This window comes from Crocuta crocuta, unplaced genomic scaffold (assembly GCF_008692635.1).
Source record: "Crocuta crocuta isolate KB4526 unplaced genomic scaffold, BGI_CrCroc_1.0 scaffold15, whole genome shotgun sequence".
NCBI classification, from domain to species: Eukaryota; Metazoa; Chordata; class Mammalia; order Carnivora; family Hyaenidae; genus Crocuta; species Crocuta crocuta.
In genome coordinates this window covers 2,777,799-2,800,723 of record NW_027530508.1, presented here as the reverse complement: position 1 = coordinate 2,800,723, position 22,925 = coordinate 2,777,799, and the positions used below count along the sequence as shown (strand labels likewise).

The 22,925-nt window shown below is 50.6% G+C and overlaps 1 protein-coding gene across 1 annotated transcript; it reads right to left on the bottom strand.

Moving 5' to 3' along the window:
* Positions 1–6,271: 6,271 nt before the first annotated feature.
* PDYN (prodynorphin) lies at positions 6,272–21,552 on the bottom strand. Its single transcript, XM_077766885.1, has 3 exons — positions 20,899–21,552; positions 10,066–10,213; positions 6,272–8,363 (listed from the first exon to the last, which is right to left on the bottom strand). Exons 2-3 carry the CDS (start codon positions 10,192–10,194, stop codon positions 7,740–7,742), a joined length of 753 nt encoding a protein of 250 aa, XP_077623011.1. The 5' UTR covers positions 10,195–10,213; positions 20,899–21,552; the 3' UTR covers positions 6,272–7,739.
* Between the last annotated feature and the right edge of the window lie 1,373 nt (positions 21,553–22,925).

The following is a 22,925-nucleotide window of genomic DNA, read 5'->3' as shown; positions in this document are numbered from 1 at the left end:
ACACAGCTATTTCTAAGGGGTGGGATCAATGGTGGTATTGTTTTCTTCGTTGTGGGTTAATATATAAATATTTTATGCCTCACCTTGTTCCAGAAAACTCTGATTCAGCACATCTGACCATGTCACTTCATTACTTGAGATCCTCCACTTGCTTCCTGTCTTCTTGAAGTAGAGCCATTCCCAACATGGCCTTCAGGTCTTGCGTGATCAAGCTCCTTCTTGGTGTCCCTGCACGGCCACCCTGGCTTTCCTCCGGATGCTTATGCACACAGGGCTCCTTCCACCTCTGGACCTCTGCCCTTGCTGACCCTTCTCCTGGAAACCTGCCCTACACTCACTTGCACTCACGCCTGGCTAACTCCTGCTCCTCCTTCAGATCTCAGCTTTAAGGAAGGGAGGGCTTCAGGGAGCCTTCTCAGCACCACCATCAGGCCAGGCCCCTGTTCTCCACACCTGCGGCAAACTGTGTAACCCACTCCTCCCCGGGGTAACTCCTCCTGTATTCTCCACAGATATTTGCTTGCATCAAGTCTTCTCTGCTGAACTGGAAACTCCTTTACGGTGAAGGTCGTATGTGGTCTGCCCCCCACGCTGCCTCTGCCCAGAGTGGAGTCTCCGTAAACGTCTGATATCCGAACCCTGACTGTTGGCTCATTTCACAGAAGACTTCTTGATGCTTCTCTGAGTTTTTCAAGTGGTTCCAAATGGGACACTGTTAAAATCTGTAAAATCAATAAGGAAGTTGAATAGCAATATCCCCTTATACATTAAAATACAATCTTATTTGTAAACACTTTCCAATGGTGCATCTTGATGTAAGACAAGTAAGTCCCGATTCAGAGCTTTATTCCTCTGAAGCACAAAGCCCAAACTACAGAGGCCACATTTTTCAAGGCTGAGGTGGGGCGGGGCAGGTGGGGTTTGCTGCCGGCTGGGTGTGCAGACTGGCTTCTTAAGTTCCCCACCCCCCAACGCCTCTGGCAGAGTCCTGAGAGCTCGCCCCTGCCTGCCCACGGCCCTGGTGCCAATTGCTGGTGGCAGCAAAGAAGGGATGTCGATCCCAAGGGAGCAAAGCTTCTGCGTCATTCCTGCCTCTCTCACGTTCACCTTGGAGGGTGCTGTGCGTGGACAGGACCACAGAATGACCCCCACGCTCCCTGCAGCCGGCTCCTCACACGGCAGCTGGCCCAATCCCTCTGAATTCGTGCTTCAGATAGTGTCCCTCCTGTGCTCAAGACCCTGCAGCCTTCCTATCTCAGCCAGAGCAAAAGTCAAGGTTATTCCCATGCCCGAACGTGAGGCAACAAGGTGATACGCTGCCCAAACTGGGGCACTCTGAGAGGAAAGGGGGCTCTGGTAAGTCCACAGGGCAGGGCACACCGGGACACCGCCGAGTCCTGAGGGCCCTCTGTGACCTGCCCTGTCAGCTTCTGCCTTCTGCCATCTACCCTCTTCCCTCACCCCTCCCCTCAGCCCTCTGACTCTCCTTTACACAGTGACTATGCACCCTCCTCTGGGCCTTTGCACGTGCTGCTCCCCTGCCTGGAATGCTCCCCACTGACTCCACCCAGAGGCACACAAAGCTCCCCCCCATAACCTCCTACACACCTCTGGTCAAATGTCCTCCCCGACCAGAGAGACCTCCAGGACCCGCCCTGAGCCTCCCCCATCTGCCATCACTTGCATCTCGTACCCTTTTATTCTCCTTCATAGCACTCTTGGCCATGGAAACACTGGCCCATTGGGTAATTGCTAGGTGATTGGTCTCCCCCTAGAAAGTGAGCCCGATGATGTAGAGACTCTGTTTAATCACGCCCCCCCCCCCCCAAGCATCTTCCCCTATCCCAGTGCAGGGTATACAACAGTTGCTCAGTAAACGTTCATGAAGTTGATTGGATGGATTTGAGTTGGGACGGTATTGGCACTGATCACCCAACTTGGAGCCAGGCACCATCCCTGTATCTTCTCATGTAACCCCCACCACCGGCCAAGGTAGAAATCACCGCCCCCATTTCCAGACAAGGAAACTGAGAGTCATCATTTACTGAATCAGTGCTTGATGCTAGAACAAATATCATGTGTCAGCTCTGGGAAGGACCAAAGCCCTTAGGATATTGCCTGTTTTCCATTTTTCATTGTACAAAAGAGAAACTGTGTCCTAGAGCATTCAGAGCCCACCCCACGGCCACTTAGCAGGGTGGGCAACACACAGGTCCCTGGACTCTCAGTCCAGTGCTCCTTCCAAACCCCACAGGATCTTTCCAGGGACAGGAAAGGATTCTCAAATTCCACAAACACGGACGGGTCCTTTGGGAGCTGTGCTGGCATAACAGGGAGCTTAAGAGCAAGACAGGTAGGCGTTGTCACATGGCAAACTAATGTCAAAAGCGATTCAGAACGAGGGAGTCCTGGGGACAAAAAATAATGGACTTGGCTTAAGTTAGACAGAGACAAGACAAATAGGGTGGGGGCGCGGCTTATGAGCAAATTTACATATCAGAAGAGTAATTATAAATCTTTGTTGTTAATCTCCGCAGCTACAATGGGAGGTCCACACGGACCCAGCTCATGAATCAAGGATGCCGAAATGACATCTATTAGGGAGCCATTATTCCTGGCACTGTCGTGGGGATTTTTGTTGTCTTCATGTTGGGGCCTTTAATTAATAGACAAGCCCCATCACTGGGCTCGTTTGTGTGAAGGCCTTGGAGTTGGGGGCGGGGGAGGGGCGATCCAAATCCGCGGGATCATGATGACTGTCATGATCATTATAACCAGACTTTCCTCGCTGCTGATGCTGTATGGCGTTGTCATGGAAACGGCGTGCTTATTAGTAACACGCTCTTTTAAGGTTACTGGGACGTTGGCATCCCTTAACCAACGACTGCTCTGTGATCGCTGCACAGTGGCCTTGGTGACATGGACAAAGAATCAGTACTCCGCAGAGTCTGCGATATTTTTGTTCTAATTCTTCCTCTGGCTTGCTCTCCATCCCCCTCAAACAGCTCATAAAAAACATGATCTCCCTTCTGGGGTGCTGGAAATGTTCTATGTTGTGATCTGAGTGGTGGTCACACGGGTGTCTGCATATGTTAGACCCCACTGAGCTGCATGCTTAAGATTAAGTACACTCTGGGGGCGCCTGGGTGGCTCAGTCGGTTAAGCATCCGACTTTGGCTCAGGTCATGATCTTACAGTTCGTGGGTTCGAGCCCGCGTCGGGCTCCGTGCTGACAGCCAGCTCAGAGCCTGAAGCCTGCTTCCGATTCTGTGTCTCCCTCTCTCTCTGTTCCTCCCACACTCATGCTCTGTTTCTCCCTGTCTCAAAAAATAAATGAACATTAAAAAAAAAAGATTAAGTACACTCTCTAGCACATATGTTACAGCTCAGTAAAGCAATTTTTTAAATTTGCATCCGTTTCTTATCATCAAGGGAATTTTGTTCTTTCAACAGTTGTACGCCTCACTCAGGGGACATCTGGAATACCATGCACCACGCACAAAGATGAGCGGCAACTTGGGTCACCCGCCTCTCCTGTGCCAGGTGCATCACAGACTTTATGTTACTGAGCCCTTGCCTCCTGAAGTCAGTATCTTCCTCCCCCAGCCAACAGATTGGAAACCGAGGTGCAGCAAAGTGCAGTGGCTTGCCCAGAGCCAACCAGGAAAGTGGGATCTGTGCCCAGGTCTCTGGGACCCCTAGCCATGTTCTTTCTACCTTACATGGCCATGCCTCATTGACTAGGTGAAATGAGTCCATAAAGGGAATCCAGAGAGCAATAGCCTTCTGGAATCCATGGCATATGGGGAAAATTTAAACAATAACAGCAACAACAACAACAACAAAAGTGTTTCTTATTAAAAAAAAGATTTAGAAATAAGTCACAAAATAGTGGTAAGAAAGTGATTTGTCTCATCTCAGTCATGTTATTGTTTGTCCCAACTCACTACGTCTTTTTTAAAAAAATGTCTTGTTGGGGCGCCTGAGTGGCTCAGTCGGTTAAGCGCCCGACTTCGGCTCAGGTCATGATCTCACGGTGTGTGGGTTCAAGCCCCACATCTGGCTCTGTGCTGACAGCCAGCTCCGAGCCTGGAGCCTGTTTCAGATTCTATGTCTCCCTCTCTTTCTGCCCCTCCCCCACTCCTGTTCTGTCTCTCTCTGTCTCAAAAATAAACTATAAAAAAAATAAAATTTAAAAATCTCTTTACATGGAGGAAATGCAAATTCAGATCTCTATGGTCAAATCTGAAAAAAAAAAATCAAATCCAGCCACTCTAAGCCCAAATGTCCCATGACATACACTCTCCAGCTTTCCCGAGTTCCCACCCAGCTACTTTCTCTCACTAGGGAGGTGACCACCTACTGATTGGTGAGCTAGCATTTATTCTTTCTCCTACTGCAAATCATGCTCCAATTGTCCTCAAAAACAAACAAACAAACAAACAAAAGACACTCCCTTTTCCCACTTCTGGTCCAACTATCTTGAGTTGGGTGGAATCAACCCCTGACTGCACATGTAGTTCAGTCCTGACCAATCCACATATCACATTAACCTGTCCATGACGGTTGGCATTAACTCAGGGTTAGACATATGATCCCATCAGAGCTAATGAGGTATAGGGACCTTTGATGGGAATTTTCTGTGAAAATAGCATCCTAGACCTGAACCTGCATGTAGTATAGCTTGGAGCTGCCATCAGCATCTTAAATGCATGTGGAGTTAGACTGAATCCAACACAGAGAGAAAAGAGCTAGAGATGTTCCAGTGTTCTTTCTGAGCCCCTTGATCAAGCTACAACTGAAGTTAAATACCCTATACTTTTCACATATGTGAGCCAACAAATGACTTGGTGTTTTCTTTGTTCACATAACGTATTTGAGATAGCTAGAAGCCATTTGTCTGCAAGTAACAGAGAAATTCTTGCTAGAAAGGCTGGCAGACAGCAAGATCAGGACCCAATGCATTAAAGTGACAGAAACCTAAATTTCAACCCAATATACAGAAAGAACTTCCCCACATTGAATCATCAAGGAGTAGCAATATGTTGTGAAATCACATTCAGTGAAAGCATTCAAGCAGATTAAATTTTATTTTCAGTGTATCAATTTTGGCACAGAATAGGTAGTTGGAGGAAATAATCCCAACCTTAAATTCCTTCCAACTTGATGACCCTATGAACAGCACAAATGGAATATTCCCCAAGAAGGATTTCCTGAACACCTTAGGGATATTCCTCCCCTACCCCTATTATCCATTATTACTAAATCTCAATTGTTTCCTTCACAATAATTACTACTATTTTAAATTTAAATTCATTACATTTTATTTACTTTTTTAACTTTTAATTTTGGATTTCTATTGTTGTTTACTTGTTTATTTATCTCCCACCACAGACTGTAAGTTCCACAAGAGCTGAGATCTTGTCCATTTTCCTTTCCTATACCTCCAGCACCTAGAAAAAGACCTACCATACAGTAAGCTTTCAATTAATTCTTCCTTGAAGGGAGGAGACCCCTCTGACCCTATGTTTTATATGAACTCACACAGAAAACCAGTGGCCAAATGGGACCCATAAGGTCTGGAGCCACTAAATGGGTCTCTGTCACATTAGCCCTTTTGAGCCGATTGAGACATCTCCTCAGTGTCATTTTTTAAATGTTTATTTATTTATTTTGAGAGAAAGCGATAGAGAGTGAGCAGGGGAGGGGCAGAGAGAGAGAGGGAGACAGAGAATCTCAAGAAGGCCCCAGTGCTGTCAGCACAGAACTGGACACAGGGCTCAAATCCATGAACCATGAGATTGTGACCTGAGCTGAAACCAAGAATCAGACACTCAACTGACTGAGCCACCCCGGTGCCTAGTCCTCAATGCAATTTCATAAAGCATGTCACTTTAGTAAAGTGCCATCTGTTCTCTAGAGAGTCCTTCATCACTAGCACGTTTGTCTAGGAAAATTTGTCCCTCTTGCCTTGGTAATCCAACATAGGAGACAGTCTCTGAGAGTTAGGTGGGTCTTTCTTTTACACAAGAGGAAACTAAGGCTCAGAGAGGTCCAATAACTTACTCAACATTACACAGATCTCAAATTTAGGCCTACGGCACTCTAAAGTTTCTGCTCTTTCTGTTATCCTACATTTAGTTTTCTGACATGAGTGTGTGTGTGTGTGTGTGTGTGTGTGTGTGTGTGTATTTTTCATTCCCCAGCACTCTTTTTTGCAAATGGTCTTTTCACACTTGGGGGACTGAGGCGCACACATACACACCCTGAATCATTACCATCTTCTTTTTATTTATTGCATTGGAGGAGTAGGAAATAACACAGGCCGACTAAGGAATAAGCAAATTCTAGGCAAATTGCATAAGTGGGATTTTTTATAAGCACACAAAGTAACCCTGAAACAATCTACACATTTCAGAACATCATGAGAGACCTGGGGGTTGCGCGCAAAGAGGTCTACTCGGTAGCATCTTACACATATTGACTGAACTCAAGACCGTTTCCTTTCCTATCCAGCCCAGCCTCCTGGACCCACAAACCAAACCACAGTGTCTGGGGATGAACGAGCAAGAGCAACAGAGAGAAAGAGAGAGACTTTGATTGAAACCGAGGAATTTGGAGGTCTCTGCCTCTGATTCTGGGTTATTTGAATCAAGGAGTTTCATTTGGCCTCAAGCACTTAATCATTTCATTCCCCTTTCTGGTTTTATTCTGAGACATTAAGAGGAAAGAATCATCACAAGGGTTGAAGATGTCCTTTTTGTCTTTCTAGCTGTTGCTTCCGGATTTCCTCACCCAATGCCCAATGCATATGTTTGGCCAGATGGTTAAGACTCTTGGCGGCCAATTCAGCTGCTCAAGAACATGGTTGCGCTTAACCTCATCAACTCGACTCAGCTTCAGTTCATCCTGGGGTAGGAGTGTGATAGCGATCTGTTTAATTAGTTTAATGAGGGCTGAGGGAACTGGTCCACATTTTGAGTTTGTTGCACAGAGCAAATCGGTTTGTCTCTCTCCCTCCCTGATCATTTCAGCATTCAGTGGGAGAACTGCTCTCATTACCATTTTGGAAGGGGTTTTTGCGCCCTTCCTCTCTCTGCGAGGAGTTGGGTGCTGTCCAGGGTACCAACATGGGCTGGAGTCCAAGAACTCGTTTCCTCAAGAGATGTGTTTCTAAACAACAAGAACACAGAGAGTACAACTGAACACTTGCCCACTGGAGGACTGAACTCTCCAGCGTAGGAATTCCTGCTCCAATAAAATGCAGTGTTTGAGCGTTTTATCTAAAGCGTCCGTCTCTGAAGTGGGGAGCACCAGGAGGTCCTTAAGGTTTGGGATGAAGTGTTAGGATTTCTACTTGTTTATTTATCTTGTTTTGTTATTTATCTAGAAGGATGAAGAACAAGTCAGTCTGGAGTCCTGGAACGGGGTGGGAAGGCGGTCACATTAATGGGGTGGAGGGATTAATAGCGAAAGCTGCTGCTGGCAGTAGTTCAGAGGCCTTGAGTTGGAGCCAAGCACTGAGCCTACTGGAGAGGGGAACCTCCATCCTTTCTCCCCACTGACCCCAGACAAACCCTGCACCCCAGACAGAAAATAGGCAGGCTGGGTTTGAATGTTTTGCAGACAATGCTGAACTGAGCATAGGGAGGGGGGTATAAGGCAGGATGAATGAGGGTACTCCAATCTGGAAGGGTGTCACGGGAAGCTCCTGACTCAACTGCATGACGGGGAGGGGTTTACCCATCAAGAAGCTCTCCAGAGTAGGCATTGGGGTCTTCCTGAGACCGAGTTACCACCTTGAACTGGCGCCTGAGAAAACCCCCATAGCGCTTCTGGTTGTCCCATTTGAGCTTGGGACGGATGCGTCTCAGGAAGCCCCCATAGCGTTTGTACAGGTCTTCGTGGCCCACCCCATCCCCGTCCCCGTCCCCAGCCACCTCTGAGCTTCTCTTAGGGTATTTGCGCAGGAAACCCCCATAGCGTTTGACCTGCTCCTTGGGATCCTCCTCATTGGAACCCAGTGCTCTAGCCTTTGTGGCGTCATCATTCAGCTGGGTGTCCCCCAGCAGCTCAGACTCGTCTCCCTCCCCCAACCTGCCAGAGAGACCCCTGAGCTTCTCCACCAGGCTCCTGGTCAGAGCATTCTCCTCTGTTGGGGTGCGGAGAAGAAATCTGTTTTCCTCAAGCTCTTTCGAGAAGGGCCCAGCAAGCTTGGCCAGCTCCTCCAAAGCGGCCTTGGTCTCCAAATCTTCTTTGCCATTGAGCCCGGAGGTGAAGGGAGTGAGAAAAGACAGAAGGCTTTGGCATCTCTCCCACTCCTCAGCAGGCAGCAGTGCAGCCTGGCATTCCAGGTAACAAATCTGCAAATCCCAAAAGAAACCACAGCGGTAATGGCACCCCCATCCAACTGTCATGCCACATGCACCCCCTTGTCCCAGAGAGTCCCTTGTCCAATGTCAGAGAAAATCAAAAGTAGCTGCTGTTCCTAAACTTCAGGCTTCCCACTTCAATCTCCCCCCGCCTTCCAGGTGCATTGAGGCAGGTGACCCTGTGCCTGAGTGGAAGAGGAAACACGTGGAGAGGTGACACAGCTCTCCCAAGGACACGTGGCTATAAACGGCGATGCCAACGTTGGAAGTAAGGTCTTCCCAGAGCATTGTGTGGTGCTCATGCATCCTCCTCAACTTCTGACTCCAGAGGGAGCATTTGATTCTCCCAACCTTTCCTAGGTGTGAAGGATGCTCTTAACACTTTCTAGAGAGGCACCAAAGCAAGGCAGGATGGTGGGAAGAACGCACTGAGGGGTTTGAGGGCTCATCAAACCTGAGGGACAATAGTCTCCGTTTCACAGGAGTGCTTGGGGGGCGTCAAATGTGATCATGATGGTGACCATGAGGACGATGATGACGAGACTGGACAATTCTGGAACTTGGACCCAGACAGCTTGCTGCCAGGAGTTCTCAGGCTTAACCACCGTGCTCCGCTGTGGTCCTGTGTCGGCAGCACGCAGCACACGGCATGCATCTCAGTGAAGAGCAGCTAGAATCATGTGTTTAATATGCCGTGTCTTTTTCTTACAGAATCACCCCCATTTTGCAGATGAGGAAACTGAAGCTCAAAGAGGGAGGTTCCAGAGTCACAGAATGAGAACGTGGCAGAACCAAAGCCTGTGCTCTATCCATTGCACCCTTGGGACCTTGACCTGTCCGCCATCGAGGGAGAGACACATGGGGGAATTTGATTCAAAGCAGAGCCAATAGGGATGGGCCAAGAGATGGTGAGACCAGGAGAGGGGTTGAGGCTTGGATCCTGTCAACCAGAGGCTGGGGACGGCGCTCCTTCCACAGGAAGGACTAGACTTGGAGGTGCCCATCAGCCTGGTCGTAAGAAGCCCTGAAAAGTTACATCAGGCTACAAACTCCCAAAGACAGCACTGCCTCAATAATGACACTCCCCAGGGGTGCCTGGGTAGCTCAGTCGGTTAAGCGTCCGACTTCAGCTCAATGATTCGTGAGTTTGAGCCCCGCATCGGGCTCTGTGCTGACAGCTCAGAGCCTGGAGTCTACTTCGGATTCTGTGTCTCCTTTTCTCTCTGCCCCTCTCCTGCTTGAATTCTGTCTCTCTCTCTCTCTCTCAAAAATAATAAAAAACATTAAAAAAATAATGACATTCNCTCTGTGCTGACAGTTCAGAGCCTGGAGCCTGCTTCGGATTCTGTGTCTCATACTCTCTTCTCCCCCTCCCCTGCTTGTACTCTGTCTCTCTCTCTCTCTCTCTCTCTCTCTCTCTCTCTCTCTCTCTCTCTCAAAAATAATAAAAAACATTAAAAAAAAAATAATGACATTCCCTGGAAACCTCAGTGTGGGTCCCAGACCTGAGTGAGCCAGGGGTGGTGAGGTCCGAGGTAGGGGATGGAGTTCAGGTGCCCAGGCTGACGACAGGGCAGGACATGTCCTGCACAGGCAGGATAAGTGTACAGGACAGACACACAGCCACCCAAGCTCCACACTCAGACGGTCCCTTCTGCACGCAGGTGTAGGACCCAGGCATCCTGAAACCTACCAAGGGGTTGATGGGTTTGGGCCCATCCTGGGTCTTCACAGCACACAGGGAGCACCGGGACAGGCAGTCTGCTGTGGCGGAGGGGAGCAGGAAGAGGCAGGCAGCCAGCACCAGCCGCTGCCCCACCATCCTGTCTCAGCTCTTCCTCCTGCGGAGGGAGAAGAAGAAGGAAATGAATCTGTGAGCCTCTCCCCTGTGTCGGGTCCTGAGCCATCCTGCCAACTCCTCCGGCCGACACTGCAAGGCAAACATTCTCATTCCCATTTCACAGTCAGGAAAATAGAGACCTTGGGAGGCACACTGGGTGCCCAAGGCCAAGGGTCAAGGAAGGGAATTAATGTACTGAGCACCTGCTACGTCCCAGCAGCTTTCCTATATATTCGCATTCAACCTGCACATCCTGAGGCAGGTTGTACAATTTTCATCAGACAGATGGGGACATTGAGGCTCAAGGAGACGTGGCTGCCCGCACAGCGAGGCTGTGGACAATCTGGGACTTGACCTGGGTCTGTCGGCCTCCAATACCCACTTTGCCCATCCACGAAGCCAGAAGGCACCTGACATCTGCTCTCCTGGATTCCCATCATCTACCTTTGTCCCCAACTCTTCAGCCTATCCCCCAGGCCAGTCCTTTCTGCCTTGAAAGTTCCCTGGAATTTGCCTTTTTCACCCCAATGCTTCTCCTTACCTTGTCCATAGCCACACCTTCTCCATGCTGGCCTTCCTGCCTCCAGTTCCTTCTTGGAGCCTTCCTACCTACCCCAAAATGACCAGTTCAGCATGACAATTCAGCATCAGATCCATCACACTAGGTCAGCCTGGCCCTCTTCCTAAATGACAGGCACACCCTCAATCCCATCCCTACACCTTAACCACATCCAGCTACTTGCAATTCCCCTAATAAATGTTTCAGGCCCTGTCCCACCTCTGGGCCTTTGCATATGCTATTCCTGCTGCTAGAAAACCCTTCCTCTCCTCTTCTGTTACCTACCATTTAGGCCCTAGGTTAGATGCCACTTCCTCCAGGCAGCTTTTCTGGATCTCCTAGGCTCCATGGGATGCTCCTCCTTTGTATTCACCCTGAAACTTGTGCCCCTTCCATCAAAATCTTCCTCTATTTGGTAAATATCTATGTGGCTCTTCAGACTTTGGCTCCATGAAGGCAGGAGTTGTGTCCTGTTTCCGTCTCTGCATTCCTCAAACATACTCCACTTCCTCCTACCTCAGGATCTTTGCACTTCCCGTCCCTCCCTCTGCAATACTCTTAGCCCAGATCTTCACACGGCTCGCTCCTGCTTGTAATTACATGAATTAAATGTCAGATCGCCAGGGAGGCGTGTGCTGACTCCTGTATTTTGATGCGGCCTCCTGGGTCTCTCTCACATCACCCTGTTCTGTTGGCATCGGAGCGCTCCCCATCTCATGCTGCCTTATGGATCAGGTGTTTGTTCGCTGTTGTTCTCCCCCACTGGAGTGTTAGCTCCTTACCGGCGCAGACGCTACCTGTCACAGTCCCCGCCGTATCCTAGCACAGGATCCCGACCCGCCCATAGCAGGCACTCGGGAGTCGCTAGGCACATGAATTCAGTCTGTGAAAAGCTCTTCCTTCCTTTCATAATTAACTCCTTAGAATCCAAATATCAAGGCTCAAAGCCATTCAAATGGGAGCACAGTACCGTTCTCCCAACTGAAATGGGGAGTTCCCCTGAGACACCCCACTCCGGGCAGGAGGCCCCAGGCTCTTCCCAGCCTGGTCTTTAGAGCCTGACACCTGTCACTCCACTCGCAGGGACATTGTCCTCCCTTCCTCATCCAAGTCTCCCAAGCCTGCAAACCACCCTGCTTGCTCAGGGGGNGCGCCGTGTTACGCCCAGAGCTTGGTCTTCCCCTCAAAGCACACAGCCCCCCCCTCCCCCCCCGCCCTGACTTTGCAAGTCCATCATCCCATCTACCCCTCCCAGTGAGGTGGGCACTTCCGGTTCAGTGACTCACCCAAGACCTGTGGCCAACAATGAAGGTCCAAGGCTGTTCCGCTTGACTCCCCAAACTTGTGCCCTTAATGACTACAATTTCTAGAGCGACTTTAATTCATTATCACGGGTACCTCCATGAGACCCAACGCACAGGACCTTTGAACTTCTATCTCATTTTCGATCCACCCACCAACTCTGAGGGGTGGGTATCATTGTCCCCACTTTATAGATGAGAAAACGGGTGCTCAGAGAGGCTTGGTGAGCCTCCTGAGGTCATACAATGACTGAAGGTGAGAATCCTCCTGAGGCTGAGCAAGGTGTGCTCCCCTAAGCGGGGAGGCTCCGAGAAGAAAGGCCAGGAAAGTGGACCTGGGTCCATCTTACCTCGCTTGCCCACCCTCCACATGATCAGCAGCGAATTACCTGTGGGGGAGGAGAGTGTACACCACACTCTTAACTCCTGGCCACAGGCTTCACACACAGCTTGGCTGCCAAGGGAGGAGGCCCAATTTGCAATCCTTTTTGTCCCAGGCAAAGGTAGTGTCGGCAGCCGATCCTCTCATCCGCTAACTTTATACTTAATAATAATTCTGGCTCACCAGATGGTCATTACATACTCATGATGTTCTGAGCAATTCTCGTGAATTCTAAAAAACCCATTTCTACTCACAGCGACCATCTGGGGTGGGTACTATTGCCGTGCCCACCTTACAGATAAGGAAACTGAGTTTCCTGCCAAGATTCTAGAGCTAGTAAATGGCAAAGCTGGGATTTGTATCGAGGGGGTCTGGCCCAACCCACCTGCAATTCTAACATGAATGCCCCGTGGGCCCCACTTTCCAAGCTTCGCCCAAGGGGTTCCCTCTGCCTGGAACACCTTTCTCATCCCACCCATCTACTCCCATCTCCCTCTGACCGGCTAACTCTTATTCTTCAAAATTCAACCTCAGTTGCCTCCTCCAGGAAGTCGGTCTGGATTGGGCCTCTCCCGTGAGCTCCCACAGTCACCTATGCTGGCTCTATCACATAATTGCCTCTTAGCTTCTGAGTTCTCTACCCAGGAGGGACTTTATCTCTGTAGGTGAGGGTGTGTGGTGCATTGGAAGATGACAAGGAGGCCAGCGTGGATGAGGGGGCATAAGGCAGCAGACTGGGGCAGACAGAGCGGAAAGATGAGCTGTGGCCAGAGAGTATTGGCCCTTGTAGACCAAGGTGAAGAGTTTGCATTCCATTCTAATGCAATGGGAAGACTAAGGAAGTCTAGGATTGATGAACGAAGGAGTGAATGGTGCACCCAGCGCGGCACACGGGGCTCGGATGAGACGAAGAGCTCCATGCAGGTTTGTTGAGTGAATAAGCAGAACCGTCCTGGCCATGTGAGAAGCTTAGTTTGAACTCCCCCCCTCCACACACACACACACATCTCCATGCCCCCGGAGAAAGTTCGAGGAGTCTGCAGTTGTCTGAAACTAACACTGCCAATGGATATTCAGCAAATGTTAAGGAAACCAGGGACCAGGGGAGGGGAGGGAAGCGGAAGTAAGAGAAGAGGGCAGACAGGAAGAGGGAAGAAGGGATGGGGTAAGGGGGGGGTGGGGCGAGGAAGAGGGAAAAAGTGAAAAATGGTCCTGACAGAGAGGAGACAGAGAGAGGGAGGGAGAGATAGACTAACAAGAGAGACGGAGAAAGGGAGACAGAAAGAGGGAAGCCCTGGGGGCAGGAGAGACAGAAGGAAATAGGTCACGTGCTGAATATTCTGAGGCTTTGATTTTTTTTCCCCTGACTTGCTCAAGGCAGTGATCTGAGCTGTGGCCTCGTGGCCTTGGTAAGGACATGGCTGCCCTCCAGCAAAGCCCCTTTCACCCCACCCCCATGTCCCACCGTCACATCCCTGGCTCCTGGGCCTCAGTGGGTCTCCCAGGAGGAACTGGGATCGAGCATGGGGGATCAAGCAGAGAGAGGGCTGCCCAGGGAGGGTCAGAGCAGGGATGAGGTCAGGCAGGGTGGGGCAGGGCTGGGGCCTCTGGCTTCCTCCTCCCAGCCGGCAGCTCTCTCCCTGTACATGCAAGCGTCCAGAAACTTCAGAGTGACCGGCCTGCAGGACAAATGCAGTAAATGGCCACTGGGTATTCTGACTTGCACCGGGATTTTTCCTTTTTTTAATTCTCTTGCCAACATTTTTAAATTAGGAAATTTTTACATCTCAAAATCTTAATTTCCAACATACCTTTAAAAATCGGAAGTTCCAGAGACGTCAGGCCTGCATTACAATATGGCAACAATCACCCCAAGGGACACAGGCAGCCTGGTCACCACTGTCCCCGCCCACCAGCTTCCCTCACGTCCACTGCTGAGCCCCTGAGAGTTGAGTCTGCTGGCCCTGAACTGCTGTCTCTAACGACCTGGAGAGGCAGCGTGGGGTCAGAGGGGCACAGCTGGAGACAAAAGAGAGGGGCGCCTCCCACACCTTCCTGACCCTGAAGCCGGATCACCAAGTGCCTCGTTATGTGGGTTCAAATCCCGGCCCATCACTTACCACCAGTTTGGGAAAATGACTTAACAAGGCTGTGTCTCCATTTTCTCAGTCACATAAAGGGGCTAATAATAATACTTTAGGGGGTGGGTGGAGGAAGAGAGCACACCCAGGGGACCTGGCCGGGTACCTGATGGTATTATGATGCACGTAATTGGAGAGGATGTGGCTCTGTTCGGCTCTTGGGCTAAAGAAGACAGTGAAAAGGAGTGATGGCAAAGGCCTGGAACGCAGTTGGAACTCAAAAAAAAAAAAGTTGTTGAATGAATCAGCTGCCATGCGGAGGCCCTACTGTGTGCTGGGCAGGGCTGAGGGCTCCTTATGCATGGTGACATTAGTCCAATCACAAAGCCACTGCATCGCCAGAGCCTACTGGGTGCCAGGCTGTGCATTACCATTATACACACGATTCTAAATCCTCACCACTGCCAGGGGCGGGGGGCAGTGAGTGTCTTTATACCCTTTGTCCAGAGGAGAAGACTGAGGCTGGGGGAGGAGAGGTTGGCCACGTCCGTAAGGGGGAGTTCGGCTTCTGTCCAGATCTCTCGGGGTTAAAAGGTGACTCTGAAAAAGACACATCAGCCCTGAGATTTTCCGAAGCAATCTTATTTCCTTCCTTATTGTTGGCTAAACAAAGTATTGTGTCACATCAGATGGGTCCTGAGGGAGCCCATTTCACCTTTGCTCTGGGGCTTTGCGTGAAGTCATGCATCAGAGGTAGTAGCCCTGCCTGTGAGTCATGTTTGATCTGGGATGAGCAGAGGAGAAAAAGATGCTCTCGGGGTGAGACAGGGCAACAAGCCCCCTTGGTGAGCTGAGGGGCAGTGTCAGGGGCATAGACCCCCAAGAGAGCGTGCATGTCCCAGGGGGAGGAAGGGGCCTCCTTCACTGACTCAGGGGTCTGGAAGGGGGGCTCCTCACAACCCACCCAAGGGAAAACCCTCTTTCCTTGCAGGTCTGAGAAGCATTTTCTCAGCCACTGCCTGATGGGCCCAGTGAGGGACGTAGGGACCAGGGGGGAGGGTGGGTGATTCTCCCCTGACTGGAAAGGACATTCTGGACCCACCAGCCACCATAATCGCATGATCCAATTCCTTCTACTAAATCTCTTTCTAGGTACGCATCCTGTTTCTCTGGAGAACCTCAAGAACAAATATACCCCCTCCCCGACTCTTTACTATTGTCCACGGCTGCTTTTGTGCTACAAAGCACAACGGACTGTTGAAATGGGGACTGTACAGCCCAGAGGCCAAAAATATGTACGAGCTGGTCTTTTATGGATGTGCTGACCCCTGCTTTCATCAATTTGAGAACCATTGTCTAATTCTGATGATTCTCATAGCCTTGAAACTGACTTTCTTGGGAAAAATCAGGATTGCTCTCCTCCCTGAGCCTGGGCTTGTCACTTCTAGTCTATAAATGGGCTGTATCACCCCCTATCCTGCAGGAAGGCTGCCCCAGACGGCATCACTTAAAGGGCCAGCGCGCAGGAGCCCTCTTCCTTACCCAGGGCCCAGAGTTCCTTGAAAGGGAAGGGACTGCCCACCCGCCCTCTCCTCTCCTCTTGGCAATATTTCTATATTGTAGTCAGAGGGCTCAGAGGAGCAGCAAGCATTAAAAAGCCAGCATGGAATAATAATGGCTTGATTTAACATTGCAATTATCTCTCCCAGCACTTTATTGCATATGATTATCCCTATTTGATAGAAGAGGAAATGGGAAAAGGTAGGAATGAAGTCACTTGTTTAAGGTCACATCATGAGTCAGGAGGGAAGTGGAGACAGAGTGGGGGCCTCCCACACCCAGGCCGTGACTCGCACTGAGGAGCTAGCGTTTCCATGACCCTCCAACAGCCCACCTCACAGCAGCTGACACGCACCACACAGCTGCTCTGTGCCGGGTCCTTGGCTTCCCCTCACCCCTGCCGGAACAGATGCTACTGTCATAGGCTCAGGTTCAGGGTGGGAAGAGTGAGGACCAAGTGACAAAAGGCCCCAGGGTCCTGAGCACATGCCTGGCATAGCTGGGATGCTCTGGGTCCAAGCTCACTGCTATGCACTTCAGTTCAGTTACCGCACATTCACCCTCGGGAGACTCCAGTAGGCTGGCACGATTAGCTCCATTTTCCAGATGGGCACACAGAGTCTCAGAGACAGTTTTCTGGGGTGTTATCCCATCCAAAAACACAAAGTTCACCTTTGGAGGTCTCTGGGGGCCGGCAAAGGGAGACCCTGAGAATGAAGCCCGCTGTTCCCGTGAGGCCCTCAGGATCATTAATAAGGAATGGATTATCACCCGGTGGGGTGAGGAGGTAGGATTCCAGATGGAAAGTGAACCCTCCACGGAGTCCAGCAAGACTCGGAGCCCAGAATATAGGAATGCTGATGCATAGGGGCACATGTACCCCGGTGTTCATAGCAGCACTCTCCACAATAGCCAAAACATGGAAAGAGCCTAAGGGTCCATCAACGGACGAACGGATCAAGAAGATGTGGTTTATCTATACCATGGAATTCTACACGGCAATGAGGAAGAATGAAATCTGGCCATGTGTAGCAACATGGATGGACCTTGAGGGTGTTATGCTGAGCGAAATAAGTCAGGCGGAGAAGGACAGATATCATATGTTTGCACGTATAGGAGGGTTAGGAAGAACTTAACGGAGGACCGTGGGGGAGAAGAAGGGGGGAAATGGTGGGGGAGAGGGAGAGAGGCAAACCATGAGAGACTCTTGAATGCTGACAAAAACTGAGGACTGATGGATGTGGGGGGAGGGGGGATGGGCATGGAGGAGGGCACTTGTGGGGATGAGCACTGCGTGTTATGTGGAAACCAACTTGACAATAAACTATTTGTAAAAAACAAAAACAAAAACAAAAAAACCTCAGAGCCCAGAGCATAGATGAGGGCCCACACCAAGGGCCAGGCCGGCCACCTCCTTTGGGCCATGTGCTGTTCAGGGACCAGAGTGAAGCACAAACCTGCACTCAGTGGTCATGGTGGGATTATTAACTTCGTTTCTAAAAGAATGATTTTTTTTACGTGTATGTTAAGTTTGTATTTATTTATTTAGAGAGTGAGAGAGAGCATGAGCAGGGGAGGGACAGAGGGAGGCGGGATCCCAAGCCAGCTCCGCAATCACTGTCAGTGCAGAGCTAGACTCGGGGCTCAAACTCACAAACTGTGAGATCATGACCCAAACAGAAATTAAGAGTCGGACGCTCAGCCAAGCCGCCCAGGAGCCCCTTAAAAGAATGATTTTTAAGAGCAGGAGTCACATGAAACCCTCACCCTTTGTCATTTGATGCGATTAAGGGATGGGGAGAAAGGCCAAGGAAGATGGGCCAGAGAGAGGTGGAGATAAAGAGATGTAGACAGAAAGAGAGACAGAGAGGGAGACAGAGAGACATACACATAAAAAGAGACACACGCATGTACATTCACCCAGAGGAGTGGCAGGGATTCTTGCACACACAGAGAAAGTGATAAGGACACTAGAGAAGCAGAGAGACGATGGAAACCCAACACAGCCAGCAGAGGTGCCGGGAACCAGAGGGAGAAGGTAGAAGGAGGAGCAGAGGACGTGGGGTGGGGCGGGGGAGGCACGACAGGAAGTGGACTTGGATTCAGGGCCTTGATCTACTGTGTGAATCACAAATATCAATCCCTCCTCCTCCAGTGGACCAGAGACCCAGCCACATAGTAACTGCTCACTAAACCCTTCTCCGCTTCAACTGAACTGTCCAGTAACAGGTCAAAGAGCCAAATGATGGTGGACAAATATGATGAGTGTGCCTGCCATGCGCAGCCTCCCACTCAGGCCATGGGACAGCTAGATGGCCTCAGGGAGAAGCCTCCAGGACCCTCCTGTGCTTTGTGGACCCAGGCTCCTTACCCTCCTGCCAGGGTATGAATCTGGACCTGGGTTGGGAGGGATTAATGAGGCCCAACATCAAAAGACCCAGGATACCTCTCCATCTCCAGGGCCTGATCCTGGGCTTATTGGGTGTCTCCAGAAATATTTACTGCCCTCTACAATGGCCAGCCCAGCCTCAGTGAAATCTTTTTAGCCCTTGTCAGATGCGGTGAGATTAACCAACATTTATGGCCTGGGATGAGCAAAAAACGGTGAGAGAAATCAGCTAGCTGCCTGCATTTTCTCAGACACACGTTGAAATCAAACCACCAACTATTGATCCGGCTTAGAATGATGGAAGACATCTAATAAATACAACAATTGTGCAAGAATGGCCCAAGGAGGTAGGCAGTGGGGGGGTGGGCAGGGAGGATCGATCAGGAAGAGACTTCATGATCCCAAGGCGACAAAGGAAGAAATGGTCTTCTGTTGGTGTGGACAGCATGGCCTGGGGAGGGGAGAAGAGCGCCAACCCCACAAAGTGAGGTACTAGATGTTAGTATCTAGACACTTCTGGCCATAGCACACGGCCTGATGGAGTGGATGATGAAGGATGTTATAACACATTGTCACGGTGGACAGCGAGCACTTGAGCAGTCAACGCTAGCATTTATTGAGTACCTACTGAATGCCAGACATATTACAGTGTCCCGTGGGAGTCTCCCAGTAACCTTAGGAGGTGAATAGTAGCACCTTACTGCGGAGATGAGGAAATTAACACTCCGCTCTTGTCCCCAAGTCACACGGCAAATGACTGACGGGATCTGGGATTTGAACCTAGATCTGTGAGACACACATTTAGATAATATATGGAACATTCTTGGCTCCCGGGAGTTACCTCAAGACCCTAGCAATCCCTTTCCATTTGTTTTATGGTGATTGCAAATTTGTCAGACAGCCCCAGAGTCAATCCCTCTGCGCTCTGCTAAAGCACGCTGGGTTCCTGAGGAAGCACTGTGGCATCCCACTCCCAGCTGGGAGCCAAGACCCAGGATCCCAGGATCTGCCTGCCACCCATCACACCTTTAGCTCATCTGGGGCAAAGCAGTGGGCTTGAGAGCCAGTCAGCAAACGCAAACCTCCCCCAGGCAGCTCAGCTCACCCCTGGGCTGCTGCAACAGCTCCCCCACGCACATCTCAAAGCCTGGAGATAAATGACCTGTAAAAATAGAACAAAAGGCAAGGTGGGGTGGGATGGAGGGGAGAAAGAAAGGGGGAAAGAGAGGGAAGANGATGAAGAGGATTGACATTCTGAAATTTGCAACGGATCTTGACTGGAATGCCTGTCAAATTAGAAAGACTTGTATATTTTACCAACCCTTGGAAGAAAGATGGTAATGAAGACTTGCAGTCTGTGGGAAGGGAATTGAAATCAGATCCAATAACCTGAAGAGAGTGTTTCCCCTGGGAAGGTTAGAGACTTAATTAAGGAATGTTTGTAAAGCTTGGAGAGATTCTAGATAAAAGATACCCAGGAAAAAGTACAAGGTCACAGAATTTACTATTCAACCTTTATGTCGTCACCAGACTTTTTTTTCCCCTTCTTCTTCCTTTTTTTCTTCTCCCTGGAGCACATCAGCTTTTTCGTTAGAGTCGAACTTTAGGATTCTATAATACTTTCTTTGAACGTGGATATCTTTACCAGCGAGCAAATGGCTTTCCCATCTGAGCCTTCTTCCCTGCCCAACTTGGACTTCTCAGGCTATAATTTACATGAAAGCAACAAGTCCTTTCAAAGTAAAATCGACAAGAAAAACCCTGCTAAGCCTCAGTCTCCTGGCATGCTGTCACTCTCTTTCCCCATTTCCTCCCAACAAAATAACCTCAAACTTCATTCCCGTGTAAAATTATGTCAAAGGAAACACCCAAGCCAGCACCCTGTCAGCAATTAAACACGGTCCAAAAAAGAATGAAAAGGCTGAACTTGGTTGTACACTGATGTACACTCCACCTGGTAAATGCCAGAGCCCTGAATCTCATTAACGTCCCCCCCAGACCTTGTTCTCAAAGTCCAGTGAGAATCACTGACCTTTAAAACCGCCCTGAGTGGCTAAACTCACTTCTTCTACCCAGGGCATCACCTGGGTACCGCGTGTGCAGACTGCTTGGGGACGAAGAAGACCCTGGAGCTAACACTGAGGGTGGTCCTCTTGGGAGAGGAGGTACCCACCTGTTTAAAGCCGGGGTTGCACCGAGAGGGAAATTCCGAAGAACCACCAGTCTCATACTGCCTCATCCGCCGTTTGTAAACTAGCCTCGTAACTGTGAACTACATTTGCCAGATTCTCAGACCCAGAGCTGAAATCCCCCAGCCCGAGCTCCTACCCACCCCCCTCCCAACCCCAGATCTATAGGACCAGGAAAAACAGATAGAATCAAATGAGAGATTTCATTGCCCCTCTGGATATTACCTGTGCTCTTCTTTGTCCCTGGGCAGCTCCTGGCCGAGGAGGTCGGAGGGTGGTGGCAGGTGGCCCAGGGGTCTCCCTGACTCTGTCTGGGAAGGAAGTGCCAAAGAGGCGGCTGTGAGCACCACCAAAGCCCCTCAGAATGGCAGTTCTGGTGCCTCGCCCCCCCCCTTTTATGGACTAGAGCCTCCTCCTGTCGCTCAGCCCTTGCTGAGCACAGGCTGCTGGGAGCCAATGGGGAAGTAGCTCAGAGCAGTCAGAGGCGCAGACCCCCGGGCCCTTCAACTCGAACTCCCTGGGCCCGACACAATAGGCTTCTCTTCGTGACAGGGGATGTGGAGGAGGAAGGCAGCCGTGCAGGGAGGGGGCTGGATCCTGGGTATAGTGCTGTTTGTCGCTTGAAATCCGGCCACTTCAGTCTTTGATGCGTTTCCAGGAGAGTGTCACAGAAAAAAAAAAAAAAGAGAGAGAGAGAGAGAGAGAGGCAGGAAGGACAGAGACAGAAGTAGTTGGAAAAAGAGAGACCCAAAGAGTCAGAGACAGGCTGACAGAGAGATAAAGAGACAGATGGAGACACAGAGAGAGATAGAGTCAGACAGATATGGAGACAGAGAGAGGGAATCAGACAGATATAGAGACAGATGGGGACGGAGAGAGAGTTGGAGAAGCAGTGAAACAGAAGACCCAGAGAGAACCGGGAAGTGAAAGAGACAGTGTCAGAGAGATAGGGTGTGACACAGATGAAGCAGGGAGGGAGAGTGAGAAAAACGGAGAGACACAGAGTGGCAGCCATGGGGCTCCCCAGAGACACTGGGAGACATGGAGAGAGAGTCAGAGAAAGAGAGATGAGGAAACCAGGAAAGAAGACAGGCTCAGACCCACAGTGATCTGAAAACAATGGAAGAGGCAGGGTCCCCAGACAAGGGAAGGGGTGAGAAGGGGAAGGTGGATGCCGCCGCGGCCGCGGCACCTCCGTGTGCTGCCGGTCATGCGTGTGCTGGAATGCCGTTGTGTGTACACTGCCTGCACCCCCAGTCGACTCGGGTACGCGCCTGGGCTGGTGCCAGCCACAGGCGGCCCTGGCAGGAGCTCAGCCCTTCCCAGGCAGCCAGGAGCCGCAGTTTACTTTCCTCTGATGGCAACACAAAATGAAGATCACGAAATCCCCCTCAAAATATGGGCTGCGATGTGCCTTTGCCTGCACTCTGGGTGGGGGGGCGTCCCCATCTCATGTGAGCCCTTGGCCGTGCCAGCAGCAGCTTGAAGGCTGCACCCTCATGGCNGGGGGGGCAGAAGAGGGGTGGGGGGTTCTGAGTTTGGAAGAGAACATGTTCTCTCCTGAGTCAACAGCAGACAGGGAGTTTATGGTGGGAGGCACAACTGTTTTAGAAATCTGGCGGGGACTGCCCATGCCCTGGGCACTGGTGCTACACCAGCCAGCCAGCCAGGTCATCGGGGTTCGTCCTCACTTCCTGGCCAGGGAGTGAATATTATCCCCATCTTGCAGGTGAGGAGAAGTCTCAGAGCTGAGGAACATACCCAAGGACGCAAAGCAAGTAAGTCATCCAGCTCCCGGTAGGGTCCAGATGCAGGCTTGTCTGACCCCAGAGTCCCCTGCTCACCCCCTCAGCCCTCCTGGGAGAGAAGCCTTGAATCTGCCTGCATGGAGGGGTGGGGCGCCCAGGGCCACCTTCTCCGGGACTATCTCTCCGCCCTTAAAATGTAGGACAGGGCTGCGCCTGAGAGTACTGAAGACGTGGGTTTGATTCCCAGCTCTAACCGGTTAACTTAGACAAGGTTCCAACGTCAGCTTCAGTTTGCTTCTCTGTAAAATGGGGATGTGGCAGTAACTAACGCATCGGGCCCTGGGGGTGGCGGTGAGACAGAGGATGTGGGCAGCACCACCTAACGCAGCAGACACTAACGAGTGCTCCATCGCCATCTGTCCTTGTGACTAATCACATGGTTCCGGCTCTGACGCACCAGCGTTCTCTGGGGCACTGTCCTCCCCCTGCACCTGATTCACTTCA

What these genes read in the sequence shown, in the direction of transcription:
- PDYN (XM_077766885.1), bottom strand. Translation starts at nt 10,194, where the DNA reads ATGGTGGGGCAGCGGCTGGTGCTGGCTGCCTGCCTCTTCCTGCTCCCC. An exon ending in CCAAACCCATCAACCCCTTG is followed by an intron (nt 8,364 to 10,065) that starts GTAGGTTTCAGG and finishes TGGGATTTGCAG; the next exon opens with ATTTGTTACCTGGAATGCCA.